Here is a 23,766-nt window from a genome sequence, read left to right as displayed (position 1 = left end):
CCACAAGTTAAACATTTCTGCCTACTCTTCTTCCTACTATCTTCTGCCTAAAGCTAATCTGTTTATCTTTTCCTTCCTAAACAAAGGTGACCCGTCTTACATAAAACAGGAGCTACTCTACATTTTAAGGCCCTATCACTCACCACCTTCAATGGCACCACCTGTTCTGATGCCTGGGTCTACGCCAGCCTATTTGGCATCGCATGCATGTGAGGCATTCAGATACTACAGTGTGAAGATGCTATAAATAAAACAATCTGAAAGTCTCCTTTTCTCTTTCAAAGTGACACCACAGAACACTTAAGAAATTCACCTGTGTAGAAACACTCTGTGCATCTGATCCAATACCAGCAAAGAGCAGCACTGCTTTAGAACCACTGGCTGTTTGAGCCAGCCTTGCAGTTCCCTAACACTGAAGTACAAGTCAGCAAGTGCTGCGTATTTAAAAAGATAAAAATAAAAGCAACTCTTCTAATCTGGGGAAGGAGCTAAACCTCTTGTCCACAATACCTAGCTTCTTGAACAAATTTAGTTGTCCATTTGTCAAGTTGGCGTGGTGATCTGCTTTAACTATCCATAAGTGAATCACATGGATCATAAAATACCATGAAAGCACTACCTGCCCCTAATGGATAGCTTCCTCTGACGTGTAATGAGAGAGAAAATACTACTAGGAAGATGTTCATTACAAAATACCATCTGGAAGTAACTTCATACTACTAGACTACAAAAATGTCTCTGATACACACTTTTATCTGCCTTTCATCAAACAAGAGCAAGCAGTAAGGGTTTTCTCAACAAAACTCAAAGATGACATAGAATACATTGTTATGGTCTACATGATCAACTTCAGTTATAAGTTGATTCCATTTAAATTTGAGGGTTAACTATGATTTCACAAGGACAAAAAGGCAATGAAATCAGTGGGAGTTGATCAGAAAGGAGGGCTGGAGTTTCTTAAAATCAGTGTGAAAACCTAGAAGACTCTGAATTAAGGTTGCTTGGATGAATGTTAGAAACACAGTAAGTAAGAAGGATGGATATAAGAAGCAGAAGGAGAAGCACATTCATCATTAATAAAGCAAGCACAGATTGTTGATAAAAACAAACAGCAACTCATTCTGATTTCTGACAAATTTCAGAATTCCACAAACCCCAAGAATACTAAAAGAACAAGCTTGTGAAATATACTACTAAGTACAAAATCTTCTTCATACACCTCACTAAAAAAGAAAGATCTAAGCAAGATTGCTATGCAACAATGATGGAGTCAAACATTTTGAATATACTTCCTATTTTAATTGAACACCTGACCTTCACTTTAACAGATAACACAGCTGATTTCATAGCTATGAAAGGTATGGAAGCTACCATGCCCACAATTAGAACAAAAGTTAATATGCTCAGCAGAACACTCCCAATTTTGAAGAACTGTCTCATGAAACTGCAGCTCAGGTTAACACAGATCTATAAAAAAAAAAATAAATCAGAGGTATTATTATTGCAAGCCAGCAGAAGTAGCATTTATATTTAAGAAGGAGCAGAAAGAATCAGACTGGAGAATTACAGTCTTATTTGCTTAAACTTCAGCGCTTTGTGAAAGCAAGTTCTGAAGTAGAAACTGAAATAAATGGACACAGAACAAAGATACACGAAGAGTTAAGTTACACAAGGCTGACACAAGAGCGTTCCCTAGAAGGATGCACTTGTACCATTCCTCTGTGCAAGGACATGCTTTTTGGAATTAGAATGTCTAATTCACGAGGGGAAAAAAAAAAAAAAAGCAGCTTCATGTGCTACTGATCAGTGACCACCATGCAATGAAGGAAAGAGGGAAATCAGCAGTTGTTTGCATAATGGATTTAAGCACTCATTCATAATTTTCATTCACCACCACTTTGCTCAGAAAAAGATTAACTGAAACCAGAATCATCACAGGCGGTGGAGAAACCGATACTATGCGTAAAACACCTCGCATTAAAGGAAGAAGTAAAGACTGACAAAGTTACTGTCTGCCCAAAGATGACAGTGCTTACTACTACAACGGAGGCAGTTATTCCAGTCCATGAACAGTGTTTCCACTAAAAACCAGAAAACCTGTTTGTCTCAAATCATGTCCTACCTCAAACTGGAGGCACAAAGATCCTCCTCTGAATGAACAAGCTCACGTCAGCCTCTTCAGGGCAAAAAAATCCCCCTAAAGTTCTTTTGTGCACAGCTGTCAGCCTGCACTGAGTTAACTATCAACTATCCAGCGTACCTCTCTGATACAGCATGTTCCCAGTTTATTTCCCTTTTAAAAACCTGAGAAATACAGCTTTTTGCTTCGCTCGTGGCTTTTAACAATAGAATGACAACTCCTTAGAGAAAGCTGAAATCCCTTAGTTCTTGAGTGTTACAAAGCTAGGAATAGACAGTCAGCAGTTAAGACAACCAAAAAGCAATTATGTAGTCTGGAAAAGTACTGCCTGATGGAGCCATGAAGTGTAACTACATCAGGCTAGCGTTGGTAAACTTTAAGCAAGGCAAGACAGTAGCTGTACTGACATATCCTACGACCTTGTAGGAGTATCTAACACCCACAGGGCCATCCATCTGTCTTTGGTGACCTTCCTGTCTTTGCAGACTACCAGAATCCTGAGACAACACCACAGAGTGAAGTGACTTCAATCACTGGTATTTATTTTATTTTATGAAGCATGAATTCTTTGCCAGTCAGCTGCTTACAGCTGCACATGTAGATATCGTGACTCCGTGATAAAAAATGGCATGCAGAACATTATCATTATTGAGAAGAAGTATCTGCAAAGAAATATCTCACAGCCAAGATTACCTTAAGGCACAATGTAAAGGTAGGTTTCAGAGAAGCAGAGTGACACAGCTGGAGATTTACAGAACCAGTGTTACCACAGATACTGAAGATTCAGGGAAAATAAAAGAAAATCAAGCATGATTTTCAAATTTGAGGAAATGACAGTACTACAATGAACACAATGAAAAAAATTAAAGGAATGCATAATGAAAAACAAAAGTCACACGAATCTTCCAAAAACAAAGCAAATTGCATTTTTTACATTGTCAGCTTTTCCAAAATGAGTATCCTCTATCATTTTGCAAAAGAACAATTCATTAACCATTTAAAAACAAAGCACTGCTACTATATTGAGACTATTTGTTAATGAACGAAACAAAGAGCTCCATGGTAACAGCCCACGTCATGTACCAAGCTGCAACTACTAAAGATATTTCTCCATTAACAACTTCATATTTACAACACTCCTACTCTTTGCTACTATTGCTAAAGTTACTCTGCATTGCAGGAAAGCTACTGAAGCACAACAGAGCAAACCTTCCAGGGTACCCCGGAGATCCCCTGTGGGGCTATCAGGCCCTGGGGAGGTGCTCCTTCACCTCTGCCATGGCAGCAGCTCTACATGCCTAACACAAATCTATGAACTTCCATCAGTACTATTTATGTGCACTATTTCGAACGACATATAACGCAGAAGATCACAAAGAAGCAAGCTTGCATAGAAGCAAGTTGCCCATCGCATACATTTACACACTAACTCATTTCCAGTTACTTAGGATATTAAATTCATGTTACTTCCTCAAAAAGCATCTCTTATATATATATATATATTTTAATATGTGCATTGCACTGACCTCTATCACCATTTATATTATATTATTATTATTTTTCAAAAACAAACAAACACACACTACATCACTGGTTTTTCATCATTGTCATATACTGGATGTACTAAGTAATATATCTATCTAGATTTCAAAAATAAATAAAAATGGTATGTGTATTATCATTATGTGTGTTTATTCTCTATCATAGAATCACAGAATCTCCAAGGTTGGGAAAGACCCACAGGATCACCTAGTCCAACCATCCACCTATCACCAATGGTTCTCTCTAAACCACACCCTTCAACACAAAATCCAAACGTTCCTTGAACACCTCCAGGGTCGGTGACTCCAGCAGCCCATTCCAGCACCTGATCACTCTTTCAGAGAAGTACTATTTCCTAACATCCAGCCTGAATTTCCCCTGGTGCAGCATGAGGCCATTCCCTGCAGTCCTATTAGTGCAACACGAGAGAAGAGGCCGACCCCCAGCTCACTTCAAACTCCCTTCAGGTAGTTATAGAGAGCAATAAGGTCTCCCCTGAGCCTCCTCTTCTCCAGACTGAACAATCCCAGCTCCTTCAACCACTATTTAAGACCTTAGCACGTGCTACACAGCCCCCTGCAACTGGAAGTTTTAGACAGTGCTGCTTAAACTGGACTCCATGTGTTAAAACACTATGTCAGCTCCTGCACACTGAGAGCTATAAAGCAAAGGAGTTCACAAGAAGCATCATGTCTAGGTGAACAAGCTCACACCTGACATTTCACACAGCTGCCTTACATGCATGAGAGCCAGGAATCCTGTTCAGATAACACAGCTTCACACCCTAAGGTCAACATCTCCAAATGTAACACAAAGCCATGGGAAAAGCACGTCACCTACGTCCAACTGGTGCTGTACTGCCAGAGCAGCTTTCATCTGTTCTTACCTCACCACTGAGCAATCAGGCTGTGCAAGGAAGCAGATGTGTAGTAAGATCATACCTGCTTCTGGGCCCCACTTCAAACTCAAGACATAACGAATGTTTAAAAAATGACTTTTTTTAATGCTACAGGAAATTCGTGCAAGTAAGTAAATATTCCAAAGCTGCTCAGTGCTAACTTTGACACTTTAGAGGAACGAAAATACTATATTATCGTTATAATTTCAAGCCGAAGACAGCCAGAGGTCTCTCCAAAAGGAGCAAGGTGGAAATCAGTGTGGAAATCAGCTCTAACACACGTGGTGGAACGCAGCCCGGAGCCGTACAAAGGCTCCTTCCAGGCTCGGGAACGTCCCCATCTCTTATCAGCACGCTGTGCCCGCAGCCGAGCGCAGGGCACACAGAGCCTTCCCGGCAGCAGCACGGCCCGGCGGGACACGCCCTGCAAGCGGCGGAGTCACAGCGCTGCGCTTCGAGGAAGTGCGGCAGAGAAAGGCGCGGACGCAGCAAGCAATGCCCGCGATTCGCTCTGGCCTGCTTTCCGTCTCTCTTCCGCCGTTGTTCCCCTTCCCGCCGCCCGCCCCAGCCTCACCTGCGGGCCGGAACGCCCGATTCGGCCTCAAGCTCCGTGCCGGCGGCGGAAGGACGGAGGCCGAAGCCGCCCTAGGACGAGCCGTCGGCCTGGGCCGGGCAGCTGCGCTCTCTCCTCACCCTGTTCCCTCCGCCCTTCCCCGCCCCAGGAACCGCAAGAACCGGAGCGGGGCGGGAGCGGCCGCGCGGATGAGGGCCGTCCTCCTCTCTTCCTCTCCCCGCCCTCACGCTGCCGCCTTTTCCCCTTCAACGCCGAGCGGTCGCCGCCGCAGCGAGAGACTGGCAGGAAGCGGCGGTCGCGCACAGACCGCGAGGAGGACGAGGAGAAGGAAGGAGCCAGGCCGGCAACGAGGCGGGAGCGGAGCGACACTCGCGGGCCGCCCTCCAGCCTCTGCGCACAGCGCGCATGCGCGGCCGAGGGGCGGTGAGTGCGCGGAGGGGCCGCGCCTGCGGGCGGTAGGGGAGGTGGGTGTGCGGCGGTGCCGCTGTGGGGAATGTGCGCTGCTTTGCCCCCATCTCCTCCCTGCGGCCGTGGTGTGCTGAGGTCCTGCTGACGGGCTGTGTCTCCCCGGGGCAGGGAGAGGTAGGTCCGCGGTGTTTCCTTCTCTGGGTTCTAAGTGGTTCGAACATTGGGAGGTACCAGTTTGAGGGTAAAAATTCCCTGTAAGCACCACACCTCATCTCACACCGCCCCAAACGCCATTGCATTTGCACGCTGTTGTACAACAAATACAGCAAATGAAGATCCTAGGGATGTAAGACGTAGAAAACAAATATTAAATTAAAAATGCCATTAAATATATCCCAGTTTGTTCACCAGGATTTGACTAACATTCATCAGAGCTCCAGTGAGGATCTGCCTTGAAACAGCCCTGCCTTTCCAACTCTGTCACTGAGGCAGGGCGATCACAGGATGGTTTGAGCTCTGGCAGAGATGGTATTTCGTGTTGGAAGACACTTGATAATAAAAAGGCACTATAGGGTTGACAAGCCTAGCAGTAATGCTCAGGAATGTTCCCAAGAGCCTTTGGCAGAGTTCAAATGTTACACTAAAATAAGCTCAAGTGGATGAATATGATGGAGGAGCGTCCAGGCAAATTAGATCTATTACAGTAGACATAAAGCAACCTCCTGGGGTTTCTTCAGAATTTTAGGACTTTCTACTTGAGAAACATTACTGTGCCTGTCTCCTCCTTCATGCAGCGTGGCCATTCCATGCTTATTTTTAACATCGTGTTGATTTCTGTAGTAATAGATGATGATCTCACCACAGGGAGATGGAGCAGAGAGGAAGTGCTGTTGCAGAGGGAGTTTTTCTTGGAATATCAGTAGGAAAGACAAGAAAAGAATGCTGACTTAACCTCAAATAAGAACGTCTTTTTAATTCTTACAGAAGGATTTATGTGCTGATTTTCTGGGCTTTATGGGGAGAGTCTTCATTAGAAATGTCTCAGGTGGTTTTGATTGAGCTGCAGGGAGAAGTATTTTGAATGGAGAGTCTGTGTGGAATCTTCTGATAGATGCCATGCACTTGGTCTGTGGGAATTCTCAGTCAACATATTGCTATATAAAGAGAAAACATGTTTTCAGTTGTTTGTATTTTTTTTTTCTTCTGATGAAGTGTTAGGATTTGCATGTGTTTGGTCTTTTGATATCACAGGCAGCACATTTTTCTGTAATGATGGAGCAAAAAGCATGTCTCCTTGAGAGCAGACATGCATTTTTGTGGCTTGAAAGAGCAATTGTTTACTGAAAAGCAGTGCACAGAGCTCTGTATACAGAGCAGTTACTACGGGCAGTGGTACCAGATGTCACAGTAGCAATTCTGAGTTCAGCATCATTTATGAGGAGTTAAACAAACACTCAAGTTACATACATTTTTCATTATAGACCTTTAATTAGAAGGCAAGAAATGAAATCACATTGATCTTTTGCTATGGAACGGCTGCAGTTACAAAACAGAAATTGATTTATGAATCTAACCTGAACAAAATACTATTGAAGCTGCTGTAGAGTTTGTTCCATTAATAGTGTTTCAACTGAAATAAATAACTGAAGTAGCACTGGAACTCCCTTTCAAGGTATTTTCTCTCTTTATAAGGTAGATTATTATAGATTGCTTCTCATGTTATTCAACCTGCTGATTTAGTCTCCCTTTTCTCTAACAAGCTCTCTCTAAAATTCTTTTGCTTGGTTGAGGCATTCAGTGAGAGATCATCACCCGAGAAAGCGTATCTGGGATGCATGTGCAGGTCTGTTGTATAGAATACCTCAACAACGTCAAGTTCCTGCAGTGATTTGCATAGAGTTTTAAGATTTCATAGATTTTCAGGACCTCTGTTGAAATCAACGTTACTCAGAGTAAAGCAAATTTTCAGTTACATTCAAAGCAATACCTAAAAGTCTGCATAGGTTAAGTGTTAGATGCTCAGAATCATTCTAAGGCGTACTTTAAGAGAATGTCTGAAATAATTACAAAGCTGAGTGCATGCAGACTGTATGCTGAATATAGTTATCAAATTACTTAAACTTTTGTAGAATTCAGTGGAATAACAAGGGACTATTATCAGACTCCTTCCATAGGGCTTTTGTATGCATAAAACATTTACTAAATTACTTGCAAAAACAAGCAGTGTTTTCCCAGAAATCTAGATTCCTGACTAAACATCTTTTGCACAAAACATCTGTTTTCAGAGCAGATTTGTTAATTTACCCAACTATTGAAAACAGAGCTCTTCTCACTTCTTCTCCGCTGTTTTGGTCACTAAATTCTTAGTGAAGGCTTCTAGAGGTCAGCACTGGAATGTCATGTTTTATGTTCAGAATGTATTTATGGGACCATTTCTGTAATTCCTATGGATTTTTATTCATGTTATACTTTAATTTTTTAGTAGTAATGTGCTGAGCAGTTTCCAAAGATCAACTTGTTGAATAAAAAAAATAAGACACAGGCATTATTTTGACCTATACTATTTACATGTATATAAATCATGAAATTGGCAAGGTCTACGAACTGAGAGTTTGTTAGAAACTTTTTTTTTTTTTAAGTGGAGCTATAATCTGAAAAAGGGGATTTAGAAATCAGTTGTACTTTAGAATGTGAAAGTTTTATATTTACATGGTGTGGTTAATTTTCATACAAAGCTTTTCGTTATTATTCCACTGTGAAAACAAGTAGGGATGTAAGTAGTGTTATCCTTACAGACTTGACAGACACCACAGAATTGCAGAATTAACATACTCTTCAATGGATTTGTTTTGTTTGATACATATAAAAATACTACCACCTAATGTACACTAAACGTCATTCTTTAAAGATCAATTTAAAATCATGATCTGTTCTGCGTGTTATGTATCCCCCAAAAAAGATTGTGTAAATGCTTGTTGATTTTAGTGGTGACACACAAACCACATAAAGGAAATCACCTCACTCTTACGTAGCCATGCTGAGTCTGCAAAACTGACAAGCAGTGTCTAAATTAAGCATAAGCAACTAGATGTGATTTTTTTTTTTTTTAAGTATGTACTCAGATGTTTTTGTTAGTCACTTTTCTGACCATTCATATATATATTTTTTTAAGTAGACATCATTAGTATATGAAGTTTAAACATGGCTTCTCAATACATTTAGATTTTTAAACACATTGAAATGTTGTTAGATGTCCCCTATGCCTGACAGCACCACTGAAGTTATCCTGACCTACCACAGAGTTCCTGCTGGCTGTGAAGAGGTGAACATGTTATTAACATAACTAAGACATATCAACTAGTTTTTGTTTTCTTTGGAGAATATGAAAAGAGTTTAAATTTTTTTTTAATTCTTTGCTTCCTACATGAAGAAACAGCTCCTTTACAATTCTCTTGTAATACTCAACTGCACAGATTCACCATATAGTAAGAAGAGCCCTTACCTCATTTTCTCCAACAGCAAAGCTGACCCTCAGCATTTAAAACCAAATGGAGCAACAGAGCCAGCTTGAGAGAGATGCTTCCTTTCCATTACAGTTGTGCTTGCATTCTGCTGCTTGCTGCTTCTGTGCATTCACTTCTTTGCGTATCTGTCATTAATCTGTATCAGACTTGGAAGGGGGAAGTGGATGCTTCCTTCATATAAGTACTGTCCCATTAGAGAAGCAGGACACTGAAATTGAAATTTTAGATTTGTGAGGCTCTCCCACTTTTTTTTTTTTTCCCTTTTCAGAGATCAAATTTGTCTATTGCTCGTGGAAACCAGTCAAAAGTATGTTGGCATCTTCCTTCTGATGAAGTCACCATCACTTTTGGCCTATTTTTTTCTTTTCATGTCCTAAGCAGATGCTGTTGCTTCAGTCATTGGAAACTATGAATGCTCAACACTTGTGAGAGAAAAAGCCTGTACAAATTAAACAGATTGGGTTTAATAATTCCACTTACTAAACTGAAAAATCAGCACATGCTTTGGAAGGCTGGAAATTAAGTGATATGCCTATTATGTACATGCACCTAAGATCTAGGGCAAAAAATGCTTTTCCAAATTGTGATTAGAACAGTAACCCCAATCCCTGAAATTTGGGACTATCATGCTTTACAAATGGAAGTTCCTGCTCTTAAGATATCAGAGAAATGCTATGTTAACAATTCAAACACTGGAAAACAATGACAAAAAATGTGAAAAGTTCACAGAAAATTTCACAGTACATCATCTAAATGAATAGTAATTCAAAGTAATTCTTTTACATTCAATACAGTTGACACCCCACTTTACTTGTCTGTAAAGTCTAACCCATTGATTCATCTTTTGTTTAATCATTTATTTTATTCAGGATTGTGAGATAGCATGTGCCTCTCCAGCTGAATTAGAAAATGTTGTATTTATTAAACTGAAATTATAATATTCTTATAAAGGCACATTCCATTTTAGAGCTTGAGGATGCCTGGATTTTGTAGCAAATTTGTTGCTATGCGTACCTCACGTTGGGTTTGCCTGAGGGTTATGGCAGCTCAATCTCTATGAATTAGAAGGAGTAAAAAGCAGGTTTTTGTTTCTATAGGTAATGTATAATCCTGATATTAAAAAAAACTTTGTAGAGTTCTGGGTGCGATGCATAAAAAAAGATGGTATGCAGCTTCTGAGATTTTTTTTTTTTTGCTGTTTTCCCATCTTTTCACTGTTGGTTTTTGTTGTTTTTCTTTTTCAGAAAAAAAAGAAAATAAATATGTACACTACTCTGTGAGATTACTTGAGCTACAAGACCAGAAGTCAAAATTACTTAAACAGTGAAAATAGGGATGATCCAAGAGGCAGAATCTGTCTTCTTAATAGGCTGAGCAAATGTAAAAGGAGTACCAAAGACTAAGATGTCACTCCAAATGTATACAGTGAATTTTAATTCCAACCATGATATAATTCTGAAAGCGATGTGACAGACTTGCTCACTATTTCTGTAGCAGTCAAAAGGAGATTCAGTTGCTCTTTTGATGATTCGTATCTAAATACCTCGTCCTCTCACTGACCACTCACAACAACTCAGCACACGAACCGGATTGTATTTTCTTGTGCAGACTTGTTTGTTAGCATTCAGAGAGCCAATTGATTACTTACACAATTTCAAGTTAGCTTGCACAGTTGTCACCAATGGAGTCACTTATTTGTTTTTTTTTTTCCTGAAAAGAATTACACAATTGTAATGAGGACACTTTTGCAGTGATATTATGCTACATTATGAGAAGTGAAGCATGCATGAGAAGTAGTGCTGGTTTACTACAGGAGCCAAGATTGGATTTGTGCACCTGGCAACTTGGTGAGAAACAAAACAAACAAAAATCGGAAAGTTTAAAATAAAACCACAAACAAAAAAAACCCTACAAAACTCACCATCCAAATATTAAAAAAAAAAAAATCCTATCAACATGACTACAAAAAGTGCATTTGATACCAGAATGAAGGCACAATAAATATATTTTATACTGTTTTACAGGGCAAAAAAAAAAAAAAAAAAAATCAAGCCTGAGATGACATGTTAAGTTTTTTTATGCAGTGACTAAGTTTTGCTACTTTGTTATACACATCAGATTCTTTTATTTCTTAAGACTTAAAACTAATATTTTTAGGATTTATTAGTAAAACATAGGAAAGGTTAATCAGCCAGTTTCAAAATTCTTCTAATTGTCAACAGAAACTAAAACTTTTGTTCATTTGTATATAAAATATGTGTATGTACACATACATGCAATGTGTGTTTATATATATAAATATGAACAAGCCACAACATCAAGTACTAATAAATAAAGAATTGAAACTAATCTAAGTGGAATCTCATACAGGTTACAATATCTTATGACAAGCAGTTACTCAAATAACCATTTGGAGTCCTTAGGTTACTAACTTTCCATGTCTGCTTTACTTCAAAACCTTGGAGAAGAAATGTAAAGGGCTGCCAGAGCCGCATAAGTGTGTGCTGACTTTTCAACCTTTGCCTGTTTCCTGTGGGAGATACCACAGTTCTCAATTCCTGGTAAGAAAACCATCGAGGTTCATTTTTAGAACAACCAGTTCTGCATCTGCATTTATCTACTTTTATGTTATGGAAAGGATGTTTTTCTGGGTTGCTTATAATAAATGGTACCGGACATAGCCAGTGGGATGATAACAGTTGCGTAAACCTAAGGCTATGGTTTGATGCAACTGAAATTTAGTTGCTTGAAACTAATTTGACTGTTGTGGCATTGACACGTGTAGTAGTATTATGTCTGAAATGTAACCTCATACAGAGAAGACAGAGGAAAAGGTGGCTTGCCAACTATACGTAGTTATTGTTAAGATGTGCACAATGTTTTCTCACAAACAGAAAGAGAAAACTCTTTCATGCTGCATGAGGAAAATTAATAGAAACCCTTCATTGATGTTAGCTATTTGAGGGTTGTGTTTGTTCATTCATGTGAAACTTACAGGAGTAACATCCAGAAGGGCTTCAAAGGGATGGTTCTGAAACAGCCACTTGAGAGGTGATTGTGATAGGAGAAGAGTTTCAAGGAAGATGTTGATACTAGTGCATCACAAACAGCAATCAGTACATTTATCAGTATATACAAACTAAAATTCATCTAACCTTTTGTTAGAGGAAGGAAGTAAAATAATTGTATCTGTTTTTGGCAACAGCATACAAGATTAAGTAATAAAACTGGACTAAACTATTTCACATTCAACTTGACCATACAAGGTTAAGATGAAGAATATGAGAGTTTGGCTTAGAAAAAAAAAATCTCAAAGCTTTTAATTTGAAATTATTTCTTTGATAATGAATTGCACAAAAAAAAAAAGTGATTAGAGCACAACACACATCAGCATCTCCCTGAGCAGCCCTGCTGCATGCCCCTGACTGGCAGAGCGCTTATTGTGCACAAGGTCAGAGTCTGGGGGAATGCACTGAGGCCCCTTAGGTGCCCCAGCAATGGGATGCCAACAAGGGCAGGGTGCCATTACTGGCTGGACACCTGAGGAAACAGCTGCCTTCACTGTGAGCCAGGCATCTGGCCAAAACCCAAGGGGTAAGGACTGGATGGTTTAACACAGAAGAGATAAAGGAGTGGAGCTGGCAGAGGCTTAGTAAAGGTAAGATAGGAGAGAAGTAACATGCAAAGTAGAAACTATTATCCCTGAGCAGCCACTGAGAACTGCTGCTGCTGGCAGTCCCTCAGCACCTGGCAGGTAAGGGTCACAAAGATGCGAGTGTGATTATACAGAAGATCCAGTATTTCTGTCCTTAAGACTGGGCAGTACCACTACTCTCATTTCTCAATACCGTGCTGTTTCCTCCACAGGGCTGCCATTTCCTAATCCTTTATCTTGTCTCTTTTGCCTTAGCACTGTGAGGTCTGATTTTGAGACTTAAGTTCAGAATTTTGTTAATAACATATGTTTTCAGTATTTGTACTTTTTCATTTTCAAACAATATATATGAACAAAAATACACATAAGTATTTAAAACAAAGGAATCAGTAAAATGATGAAAACTAAACAATTCTCATAAAAAAAAAAAAGAATATTTTGTGGTGAGTAATGTACCTGATCTGTTTCTCATTCTTAAAGAATCCATTTCATTTTAGTAAGGAAGTTATTGGGGCTTATTCATTATTTACATTCTTCTGCTTTCCCACTGAAAATCATGTTCTCTACAAGCATTGGAGTCAAATCTCCGTTTTCTACACTTTCATTATTTCTATCTTTGATAGCCTTTACATTTGAGCAGACTTACTACTCAACTAAATTAACAAAACAAGTTCTTCCATTGCAGCAAAAATGGCATTAGCTTCACTAACCAGAAGTAAAACTACTAGTTGTCATTAATGGAGTTTATTTCATAGAAGTTACTACTTGTCTGGCTTATCTTCTTGAATAATTCTACAGAGACTCTCATTATTTCTTTTGCAACACATAACAAAGGTTTTTACTTGATTCTTTCTATCATCAATCCTTTGATATCATGAGGTGTCTCTACATGAATAGTACATCTGGATTTATGTGCATGTCAATCAGTGATAAAAAGAGACAAAACTGCATTCAAAAAGTGTGCTTGAACCTAAAATTCAGAAATTTTATTCATGTTTGGACCAGGAGTGGTTTGAAGACTGATCATGTACATGTTCCTGCTCCAGCCTGTGTTTTCAGTTTACCACCTGTATAATCAATGAATGTACAGATGTTATAATTATGAAAGATATCAAAGAGTTTGGCTAAGCAGGTTATTATACCAGAAGTGAATAGATAGAATGCTTACCTGTGTCCTGGGCAAGCTGTAAAACTCCAGGAGGAGGGATCTCCAGAAAGAGATCCTTCTGTAGTTGTAGTCAGCTCTTAAAAGCAGAGGTGGAGCCAAGCTCCATCCCTTCCAGCAGCACAGGTGAATTGCCTTCACTTGTGCTCCCAGGTGACTCATTGCTTGCCTCAGGTGATCAATCAGAGGTTCAGGCTGTGATTCAGCAGTTCCCATACACAACCTATCTGTTCTCTTTGCTCTGAGGCTTGCATTAAGCAACCACTGTTTTTACCTGTATGATGTTTGCTTTTCCAGTTTTGGTTTTAGAAACGAGGCGCTATCCTGAAACAGCAATTTCTCCTTTGATCTCCAGAGAAATATCACTTCACTTCTAAAGTTTTTCAATCTTCTTAGGTAAGAGAAATCCCTTCCAAGACTGTTTGGTAGCTTCAGTGTCTGTTTTGCATAGTGTAAGGCAATAGTGACGAGAGAATGTTTTATAAATACGCACTGTGTGCTTTAGATTACCAACACCACACAAACTAAAGCAGCCTCATTCCCACTGGCTTGTTATTGTACAATTTTCCACAGTTATCTCCTATTCTTATCTTTCCACAGTTCTTTCTGCATGAGTACATGCTAAATAGACCACCCAAAAGAACCTAAGCGCCATTTGGCTCCTGGGCAGTATACTGCCCAGTGAGACTTTCTGGCATTGTTCCTAGCTATTTAAAGATTAATAGGTTGCAACAGAGGTTGGCAAGAACAATATTTGATCTTACCTCTGCAGTATGTTATTTGCTTAGCGTTGTCCTTAATGGACTAGAAAAAATCTGGACTGCTTAACTATACAGAATTAAATGAACGTTCATATTGTGCTTAATTAGATAGAACTCGGAGAAAGAAAGTAATTGTTACAGTACAGAGAAAGAAGAGAAAATACTGCATGAAACATTTTCAGTACAAAATGTTAGGTAGTGTGGGGTACACACTGAATGAGAATTATAGCATGACAATGTGTTATGACAGCAAGTGAACTTATCTTTCTTACAGTATCTGAATAAACCCAAAAGGAAGTTTTGCCTTCCGTTTAAGTATTTTTGTGCATACTTAGTATAATTATGAAACGTTAACTGTTTGCAACACTTCTTCTCTTCTCTCAGTGACCCTAATACAAAATTGTCCTGGTGTTGTGGATCGCAGCAGTTTATATTGAAGAATGAGTTGAACAGATATATAGGAAGCTACATGATGTAAAAAAACACTTCTTCCTATTTTGAATAGTTACAGGGATGAACTGAATAAAGGTAATAGAATAAAAGAACAATACTTGTCATCTTACACTTGGAAATCAAAAACTAAATGTCACCTCCACTGTAGTTCTTACCAGGAGAACTCTATCTCAGTGTTTCAATGTGTTCTGACCCAAACAGAGGCAGGCCCTCCTGCTTGAGTGCAAGGTCTGACCTTCATCTCTGGTAAAGAAGTCATTGTTTCCCTTCTCTGATTAAGTATTATCACGTGTTTAAAATAAAAGATTTGTAGAGTAAAAATCATATTGCAAACTCTTTAGTAAGCAGTGACTTGCATTGTGACTTGTTTTGGTTGCATTACTCATGCAGATTGTTGCTAAATTAGAATAAGAAGCTCACAATAAGGCTCATGGTTTCATAAGAAGGACTTAGCAGTGTTAGAAATAAAAATTGCTCAAAATCCTTTAAATCAAGCCAGACAGAGTAGTCTTGCTTTGTTTTTTTTGTTTTTTTTTGTTTGTTTGTTTTTTCCTAATGCCAAAATAGTTTGCTTAATGTTGTAGTTCCAAACCAACTTGTAGAACTGTCAATATTTTTTCTAGATCTGAACTTTCAGATCGTGACTCACCCAATGACAATGAGTGCAGTTTCAAACTGCTGCAGTCCCCATCAGTTCAGCATCTCTCTTGTCAGGGAAAAGTCTCACCTCCCACAGATATTATTCCAAATGAAGTGTCAGATCCTGGAGGACAAGTTGAGGTCAGCTTAGTTTTTCTTGCTACAACAGTTTGAGTTCATGTAGCCCTTACTATAAATTGAAGTATGAAATTGCAACTCTGAAATTACCACCGCCTCCCCTTTCAGAGCCTTAAGATTGTGTATGTTGCTTGAAGAAAATTATCAGAAGAGATACTTCTATGAAGACTTGTCATTGTTTTCTGGTGATAGGTGTTTTGTTGTTTTTTTCTTTGTTTGGGATTTTGGGGGGCAGTTTTTAACTCTGTACAACTCTGGTCCATTTTAATAGATGCACTCATTGATGAGGAATACATTCTATTAGTAATTAAACATAACTGTGCTGTGAGCTGCAATTTGCATTTGTTAAGCCAAACCAAATGTCTCTGGCCTCTTAAGAATAAGCGGGGAAAAACTTCATGTATATGAAATAGGAGTGTGGAATCAAAGTAACAAAATAAAGTGAGTAGGGTCTGAGAGAGAACAATTGGATAATTAGAGTTGGAGATTGCTTTGAAATTACACATGTTAACAGATGAAGATGCAAAATAACATTGTTGCTTGGAGCATTCCTAGCAGTTTGGTGGTAACTTCCTTTTAGGTAACAATTTTCGCAAGTCAAGAAGTGTTTCATGCCAGGCAGTATTTCTTTGCTAACAAGGGGAGATAATAGAAGGGCTCATGCCAGTGGCTGTCACTCCTACAGAACTGAATTATAGAATCTCCAAGATTGGAAAAGACTTTCAAGGTCATCCAGTTTAACTGCTCACCTGTCACCAATATTTCCCAATAAACCATGTCCCTCGGTACAACATCTAAGTGTTTCTTGAGCACCTCCTGGATGGCAACTCCACCACTTCCCAGGTCAGCCCATTCCAGCACCTGACCACTCTTTCAGGGAAGTTTTTCCTAACGTCCAACCTGTATCTTCCCTGGTGCAACTTGAGGCCATTCCCTCTAGTCCTATCATTAGTTACATGGAAGAAGAGGGCAATCCTCACCTCTCCACAGCCTCTCTTTACATGGTTGTAGAGAGCTATAAGGTCTCTCCTGAGCCTTCTCTTCTCCATACTAAATAACCCCAGTTCCCTCAGCCGCTCCTCATCAGACTTGTGCTCCAACTTAGTACTCCAAGTGAGGCCTCACCACAGCAGAGTACAGAGGGGTAATCACCTCCCTGCTCCTGCTAGCAATGCTGTTTCTTATACAAACCACGACATTGGCCTTCTTGGCCACCTGGGCACACTGCTGGCTCATGTTCAGCTGAGTGCTGACCAACACCTCCAGGTCTGTTTCTTCTGCACAGTCCTTCAGCCAGTCTGCCCCAAGCAAGTGTTGACTGGGTTTGTTAGGGCCAAAGTGCAGGGCACTCGGTCTTGTTGAACTTCATTCTACTGGCTCCAGCTCAGGGATGCAGCCTGTCCAGATCCTTCTGTAGGGTCTTCCTACCCCCATGCAGATCAACACTTCTTCCCAGCTTGGTGTCATCTGCAAACTTACTGAGAGTGCACTCAGTGCCCTCATCCAGATCATCAATAAAGACATTAAACAGGACAGGCCCCAATACTGACCCATGGAGATCGTGAAATAGCATGAGGACACAGCAAGGGGAATGACCTCTTTTCATTCTGTGTGTACACAACTAAGGATATTTCCTAGACCCTGGGATTAAAAATCGATTCAAACCCATATCTACAATGGAGTTGTTGTGCAATACTTGTAGAACTTGTCTTCCAGAACTCACTTTGCTGTGCTGTAAAATGACTTGCGTTTTTTTTATGGGCATATCATCAGACTTACCTAGCATTTGTTTCTAAGTCACTTCAACAACAGCAGATATTATGCATTTAAATAAATGCTGAGTAATAACACTGTTCTTGCAGTAGTTCGGAGGAGGTGATAAAGTATCCACTTTCTTCAGCTGAAAGGTAAGTAATTCTTTTTCTAGAAGTACCTTGTGGGCCTGTCATTGAGAAATAAGTCAAACATGAAAGGAATTTCAGGCCTAAAGGCCTTGGGTCTCTTCAACCAGCTCTTCCACCCTACTCAGTGGGTGGCAAAGTTTGCAGTAAAACCTTGGAGCTAGAAAAAGCAGTGAAGGAGAATAAGAAACACTTCTGTCCACAACATTTAAAAACTAAGAGTAGTAGGAAATTTAGAGTATGACAATACTCAAGCAATAATATACCAGTACCAGCAGATATTCTTAAACTGAAATTGGTTGAGTGTTCCTAGTTGTATTACATTCAGTAATGTAGCAGTGACTTCTGCCTGGTGTAGCATCTCCAGTGATGTGATTTTAGAAGTTCCACACTTTAGCTAAAGGGATCATACAGGTTACATACATGTATTTTTAGTTCTTCCCAGCTGAATATCCTTTCTGTCTCTAGATACTTGCATGTATTCTAAGCACTGCTGACTAAAAATTATTGTGCAAAATCATTTGCCGTTTCTTAAAGACAGTGCTTAAGGGGAAATATGATCATAGAATCAGAAAAATCCTAGCAGGGAAATAACTGAATCTATGAATCTGTCTATCAGTATTTTTTAAAAGGATGACCTTTATAGCAGCAATTGGGAAAGCAAAGAGAAAATCTGACCATGTGTTTGCAAGAAATTGGGTAACATCCCTTTCTTTCTTAAAAGACCAACAGAAGAACAGAAATGCAAAACACCTTGCTCAGGGTTGATGAGCAGAGCAGTGGTGGGAAGCAAACTGTGGACTCCTTGAAACAAACAAATCTACTGATCTGCCATAAAGACACTCTGCCTTCAGAAGCAAGTTCTTTGCTCTCTTAGATATAAGGTCCCTGCCCATATGGATTTCATTATATTGTACATTAAAAATAAATAAATAAATAAATAAATAAATAAATTAGAATATTCAAGTGAGAATCTGCTGCCAGCTCATATAGAACTGAACTCGTGACTGGCATCACTGTTGATATGAAGAATTTTCCGTTTTATGGCATCTTTATCTCCCTTTTCATGGCATCCAGAGATTTTAAAGGAAATACAGCAATTACAGTGAAATACAGGTTTAGAGTTTTGACAATTTAGACAAAGCAGAATGGGAATGCCACTTAACCAAGATGGAGATAAAATGATTATTTGTGTTTTAAGAAAGCAAGACTCTTGCAAGATTCTGGCCCTTACTCTCCATGGCTTATGCTTCTATTTACAAAAAAGATGTCTTATTCAATTGCATGAACCCAGATATTTTCCTTGTCTTGCAGCCATAAGCAGTGATTCAGTTTACCCAGTGGCTCTTTGTAGCCTTCAAAGCCTGAGCTTGCACTTTGTACTTCTGGGGAGAGCAGCATGTTGCATGAAATGTGACCTCTGAACAACTTTCCCACTAAAGCAGAAAGCTTCCTTTCTTTTCCAAGGTGTAGAGCAGCAATGCCTGTCAGCTTTTCCTCACTCTGAAGTGAGTTTCTTGCCTTCTCAGATGAAACAACTGCAGATTCTAGGCTGTCTTTCAGCTTTCTCAGGCACTGCTCTTGCTCTCTAAATAGCTTTGTGCATTTTCCACAAGTTCACAGATTTTATTCCTCTCATCTGTATCTTTTTTTAGATACAGATGTTGTTGGTGAACCTTTTTGCTCAGTTTTCCCTTTGCTGGGCTCAGACCAATAGCAGAGCAGCACAGATGAGCATATAAATACACAAATAGACTGCTAAGCAACCATCAAACCAGACTGCTAAGCAACCATCAACCCAAACACATGATAAAGAAATGTACTGTTAGATATCCAGCAGGTTACTTAGAGCAGTCTCTTCTTCATACACATGAGGATTAGATGGTTAAATGGTTGTTGTAGGTTTTTATTTGTTTGTTTCTTTTGCAATTCTCTGTTCCACATGTTTTAGAATTCATTCCATTGCCGGTATAGTTTTGCATTTGTGTTACCGACAGTGACTACAGAGGTAGTGGTAATGTTCTGGAACACTGACATCTGCTGGTAGTTGAGAGTCATGATATTTAGATAGAAAAGTATCCGTCAAATCAGGCTGAAGACGTACTCTGGCTATTCACCAAGTCCAACTTTCATTTTAAAACTGGTAGGGTTCTAGTCACAGTAATATCATTAAAGGATGTATCATGCATAACTACTTCTTTACCTGCTATAGGGGGCCTGCTTAGGAGGGGGGTTGGGCTTGATGACCTCTGGAGGTCCCTTCCAACCCCTACAATTCTGTGATTCTGTGATGCTTCTCACTCCCTAAGCTGCATCTATAAAAACTTGTCACCGTTTTCATTGTACTATCAGATAATGTGTGGTTGTTTGTAACCTTTGTATTGAAATAAAGACTGAAATACTTCTTGATTGATACTGACTACCTGTGAACCTGCGTATACACCACAGCAACATTAATATTTTGAATGTTATGAGTAGTACACACTGCAATTACAACAAAATGCAACATTCCATAAGCTGTATGTAAAGAGCAGCAACATGCATTGTAAAGCTCTGGGCAGTAACTCCTTTCTGCTTACATATATGTTATTACCAGTTCACATTAGACTGTTTTTATAGCAATTTCTTCTATGTCAAATAAGATTCAGTAGGAGTAATAGTAATGTTTTTATCAGACATTCGTTTAACAATGTGATGATAATATAAAGAAAATTTCAAGAATTCTTGATGACAAACCTCCTTTCAAAAAATATGAACCGATATAAAAAGTTATCAGAAATGATACATGTGTGATGCTTCCTTTCCAAATTCGTGATGGAGGAGTGGATTGAAAGAAGTAATTTTTAGCAGATTCATACATTTTTCACAAAGCAATTGGAGTTGAGGTGTGGAAAAGAGTACTGAAAACCACATTCATAATTCATCCACAGGGCTTTCTTGTGACTTCCACAGAGCTGCAATTACTTAAAGAGGGCATTTTGAAAATCAGGTTAGGCTGACTAGAGGCCATCTCATGAATACTGTCATTAGCAGCCAATATAAGTTACTGATTGAGAAATGGAGCCGCTTGTTAGCTAACCTTGAAATAGCACTTAGTGGGATTACTTCAGTTTAAAATTAAGCAAATTGCTCAGCAAAGACCATACACTCCTGAGTGATCTGAAATAAGAACTCCGGCAATGTAAAGCTATCCAGCTTTTGGCTGCCTCTGTCTCTCCTGCAGTCGAGAGACTCAGCACAGTAAGTCAGCAGAAAGTTATTTGCTCTTTTGTCAGTTTTCAGTAAAATCAACACACAGCAATGGCTGGAGGAAAGGCCTGACAAGCAATGGCTCTAGTACAAGGTGAGGAGTGGGACTGCAGGGATATGTGGGCCCGTCACTCACAATCAGGGAAGTCTAGACTGCTATGAAAACACAGTCTTTTACATTAATGCTCAGTTTCCATTCCCACGGAGATACATTAACAACTGCTACAGATTCACTTGGGAACAGACTTTTATTCTTGATTATCTACCATATCCAGAACTGTGCAGAAATACATTTATCTTTCTCTGACTTACCCTCTGGAAATAAAGTACAATTCAGTTGCATAAAGGGTTTTGTCACCCAGAAGGGGTGGGAATTGTTGTGATTCCAGACAATTCCCCCAGGACTTCACTGATCTCGGAGTAAATTCTTTGCATATTGCAAAATGTTTTAATCAAACTTGCCCAGACACTAAAAAATTTGAAGGATTATGAACATATTTTGTGGAATTATCAGATATATTTTCAGAATTTGAATATATATATTCAGAACACAACAACTAACTTTTTCAATGAAATAATACAGAACTTGTTTTCATGTTTTGTACATTTTATGAAAGAATGAACAAAGCTATGAATGCTTAAAAAAATGTAAAGGAAAAATGACAAAAGTAAGGGCAGGCAGTGGCAATAGTAGAAGAAGACATGGTTCATAGAATCATAGAATGGCCTAGGATGAAAAGGACCACAATGATCATCCAGTTCCAACCCCCTGCTATGTGCAGGTCGCCAACCAGCAGACCAGGCTGTCCAGAGCCACATCCAGCCTGGCCCTGAATGCCTCCAGGGATGGGGCATCCACAGCCTCCTTGGGCAACCTGTTCCAGTGCATCACCACCCTCTGGGTGAAAAACTTCCTCCTAATATCCAACCTAAACCTCCCCTGTCTCACTTTAAAACCATTCCCCCTTGTCCTATCACCATCCACCCTCACAAACAGCCGTTCCCCCCCCGTACGCTCCCTTCAAGCACTGGAAGGCCACAATGAGGTCTCCCCAGAGCCTTCTCTTCTCCAAGCTAAACAAGCCCAGTTCCCTCAACCTTTCCTCACAGGAGAGCTGCTCCAGCCCTCTGATCACCTCAGTGCCCTCCTCTGGACCCGCTCCAAGAGCTCCATGTCCTTCCTGTGCTGGGGGCCCCAGGCCTGGACGCAGTGCTGCAGATGGGGCCTCACAAGAGCCGAGCAGAGGGGGACAATCACCTCCCTCTCCCTGCTGGCCACCCCTTTTTTCATGCAGCCCAGATCACAGTTGGCCTTCCGGGCTGCAGGCGCACACTGCTGGCTCATGTCCAGCTTCTCGCCCACCAGGACCCCCAAGTCCTTCTCCGCAGGGCTGCTCTCAAGGAGATCTTCCCCCAGTCTGTATAAATACCTGGGATAATACATGGTTGGAGAAAGGAAGAAAAACTTACCCCACTGATATCTGAACAGATAGTCCACCTGGATAATAACGCCCTGCAAGATGAAAGGCAGCCGTAAACTCAGCTCTCTTCTACCTGATGGTATGAGTTAGTTTCCTTTTAATATGTATCTAGCCATCAGATTCACACATTTAGAGACATACTTAAAATTAGAGGATAATTACAGGTGCTGCAGAGACAGAGCAGCACTGTGACAAAGCACAGAGGTGTGGTAACAGGGGATGTGTTGGGAGGCTGGAGGTGAGGCTGGAGGTGCAGTGATTAGAGAGTTTTCCAGAGCACTCCTTGGGCAGTGCCCTAGCATGCTGCCTGGAAATGGTCTGTGTTACTGCATGCCAGGTTTAGAGGGAATAGAAACCATCTGACTCAAGTAGCAAATTTTTCCTCTTTATAATCACAGTTAAATATAATCACCCACTCTACCTCATATCCCTGTGGCCTGCTCTTCAAGTATTTTTGCCATCTTAGTCTCAGAAACTCTCTCCCAGTTCTCTGTTTCCAAATCTACCTATACATTAGTATCACAACCAGTCTTTCAGTTTATCTACCACTAAATAGACTGTTCAAAATTATTTTTTCCACACGTAGCAAAAAATTAGGAAAAATTATATATATATTTGCTGTGAATGTATCTTGCTCATTTTCAGAGCACAGCAAACTATCCATCTACATACTTTTTTTTTTTTCTTTTTTTTTTTTTCTTAAATTACTTAAAGGTGAAGCAGTGTATTTCAGTGAAAACAGGTTGCCCAAGGAGGCTGTGGACGCCCCATCCCTGGAGGCATTCAAGGCCAGGCTGGATGTAGCTCTGGGCAGCCTGGTCTGCTGGTTGGTGACCCTGTACATAGCAGGGGGTTGGAACTGGATGATCATTGTGGTCCTTTTCAACGCAGCCATTCTATGATTCTGTGTCAGGATGCTTGTGATTACCAAATGCATTCTTCATAGAGCAGTGCTATATAGAAGACTCATGGTTCAGCATTTCTTGCAAATCCCATCATGTATTTCTAGCCTTCGTATGACATCATCAGCAATGTGGCAGTTTTGAAATAATCCCACTGTTGGAGAATGAATGGCAGCTGCTTCAATAGCTCACTGTGTCTCACTGACAGAACTGAACACACACAGTAAAAATAATAACAATAATAAAAATCCAGCAAGTAATCTAAAGGTTCTGCAAAGTGGCCAAGAACGTCTCCCACCCAGTTTCAAATAGAAAACCACAACAAAGTGATGCTTT

The 23,766-nt window shown here is 39.9% G+C and overlaps 2 protein-coding genes and 1 long non-coding RNA gene across 24 annotated transcripts in view; 1 reads left to right on the top strand and 2 right to left on the bottom strand.

Annotated features, from left to right (window-relative positions):
- The window catches only part of LRRFIP2 (LRR binding FLII interacting protein 2), a 50,218-nt gene extending 44,919 nt beyond the window's left edge, over positions 1-5,299 (bottom strand). For all 21 annotated transcript variants that reach the window (XM_010713063.4, XM_031553995.2, XM_010713069.4 and 18 more), the window contains exon 1: positions 5,155-5,299. The gene's annotated coding sequence lies outside the window, so the exon portion shown is untranslated. The remainder of the gene's footprint in view (positions 1-5,154) is intronic.
- LOC104911580 (uncharacterized) lies at positions 1,959-20,211 on the top strand. The gene is made up of 3 exons (XM_085227409.1): positions 1,959-1,962; positions 4,755-5,577; positions 14,204-20,211. Exons 1-3 carry the CDS (start codon positions 1,959-1,961, stop codon positions 14,232-14,234), a joined length of 858 nt encoding a protein of 285 aa, XP_085083535.1. The 3' UTR covers positions 14,235-20,211.
- LOC104911579 (uncharacterized) lies at positions 6,564-13,964 on the bottom strand. Of its 2 annotated transcripts, XR_014884034.1 has the most exons (5): positions 13,910-13,924; positions 12,082-12,178; positions 10,735-10,796; positions 9,065-9,294; positions 6,564-6,716 (listed from the first exon to the last, which is right to left on the bottom strand). It is a non-coding gene; the product is annotated as an uncharacterized LOC104911579 (long non-coding RNA). The 2 variants fall into 2 exon arrangements; XR_794026.4 differs by lacking the exon at positions 12,082-12,178 and having other exon boundaries at positions 13,910-13,964.
- Positions 20,212-23,766: the final 3,555 nt, after the last annotated feature.

This window comes from Meleagris gallopavo, chromosome 6, assembly GCF_905368555.1.
Source record: "Meleagris gallopavo chromosome 6, MGAL_WU_HG_1.1, whole genome shotgun sequence".
In the NCBI taxonomy this organism is placed as follows: Eukaryota; Metazoa; Chordata; class Aves; order Galliformes; family Phasianidae; genus Meleagris; species Meleagris gallopavo.
Note: the sequence above shows the minus strand (reverse complement) of the source record. Positions and strands in the feature narration are given on the sequence as shown.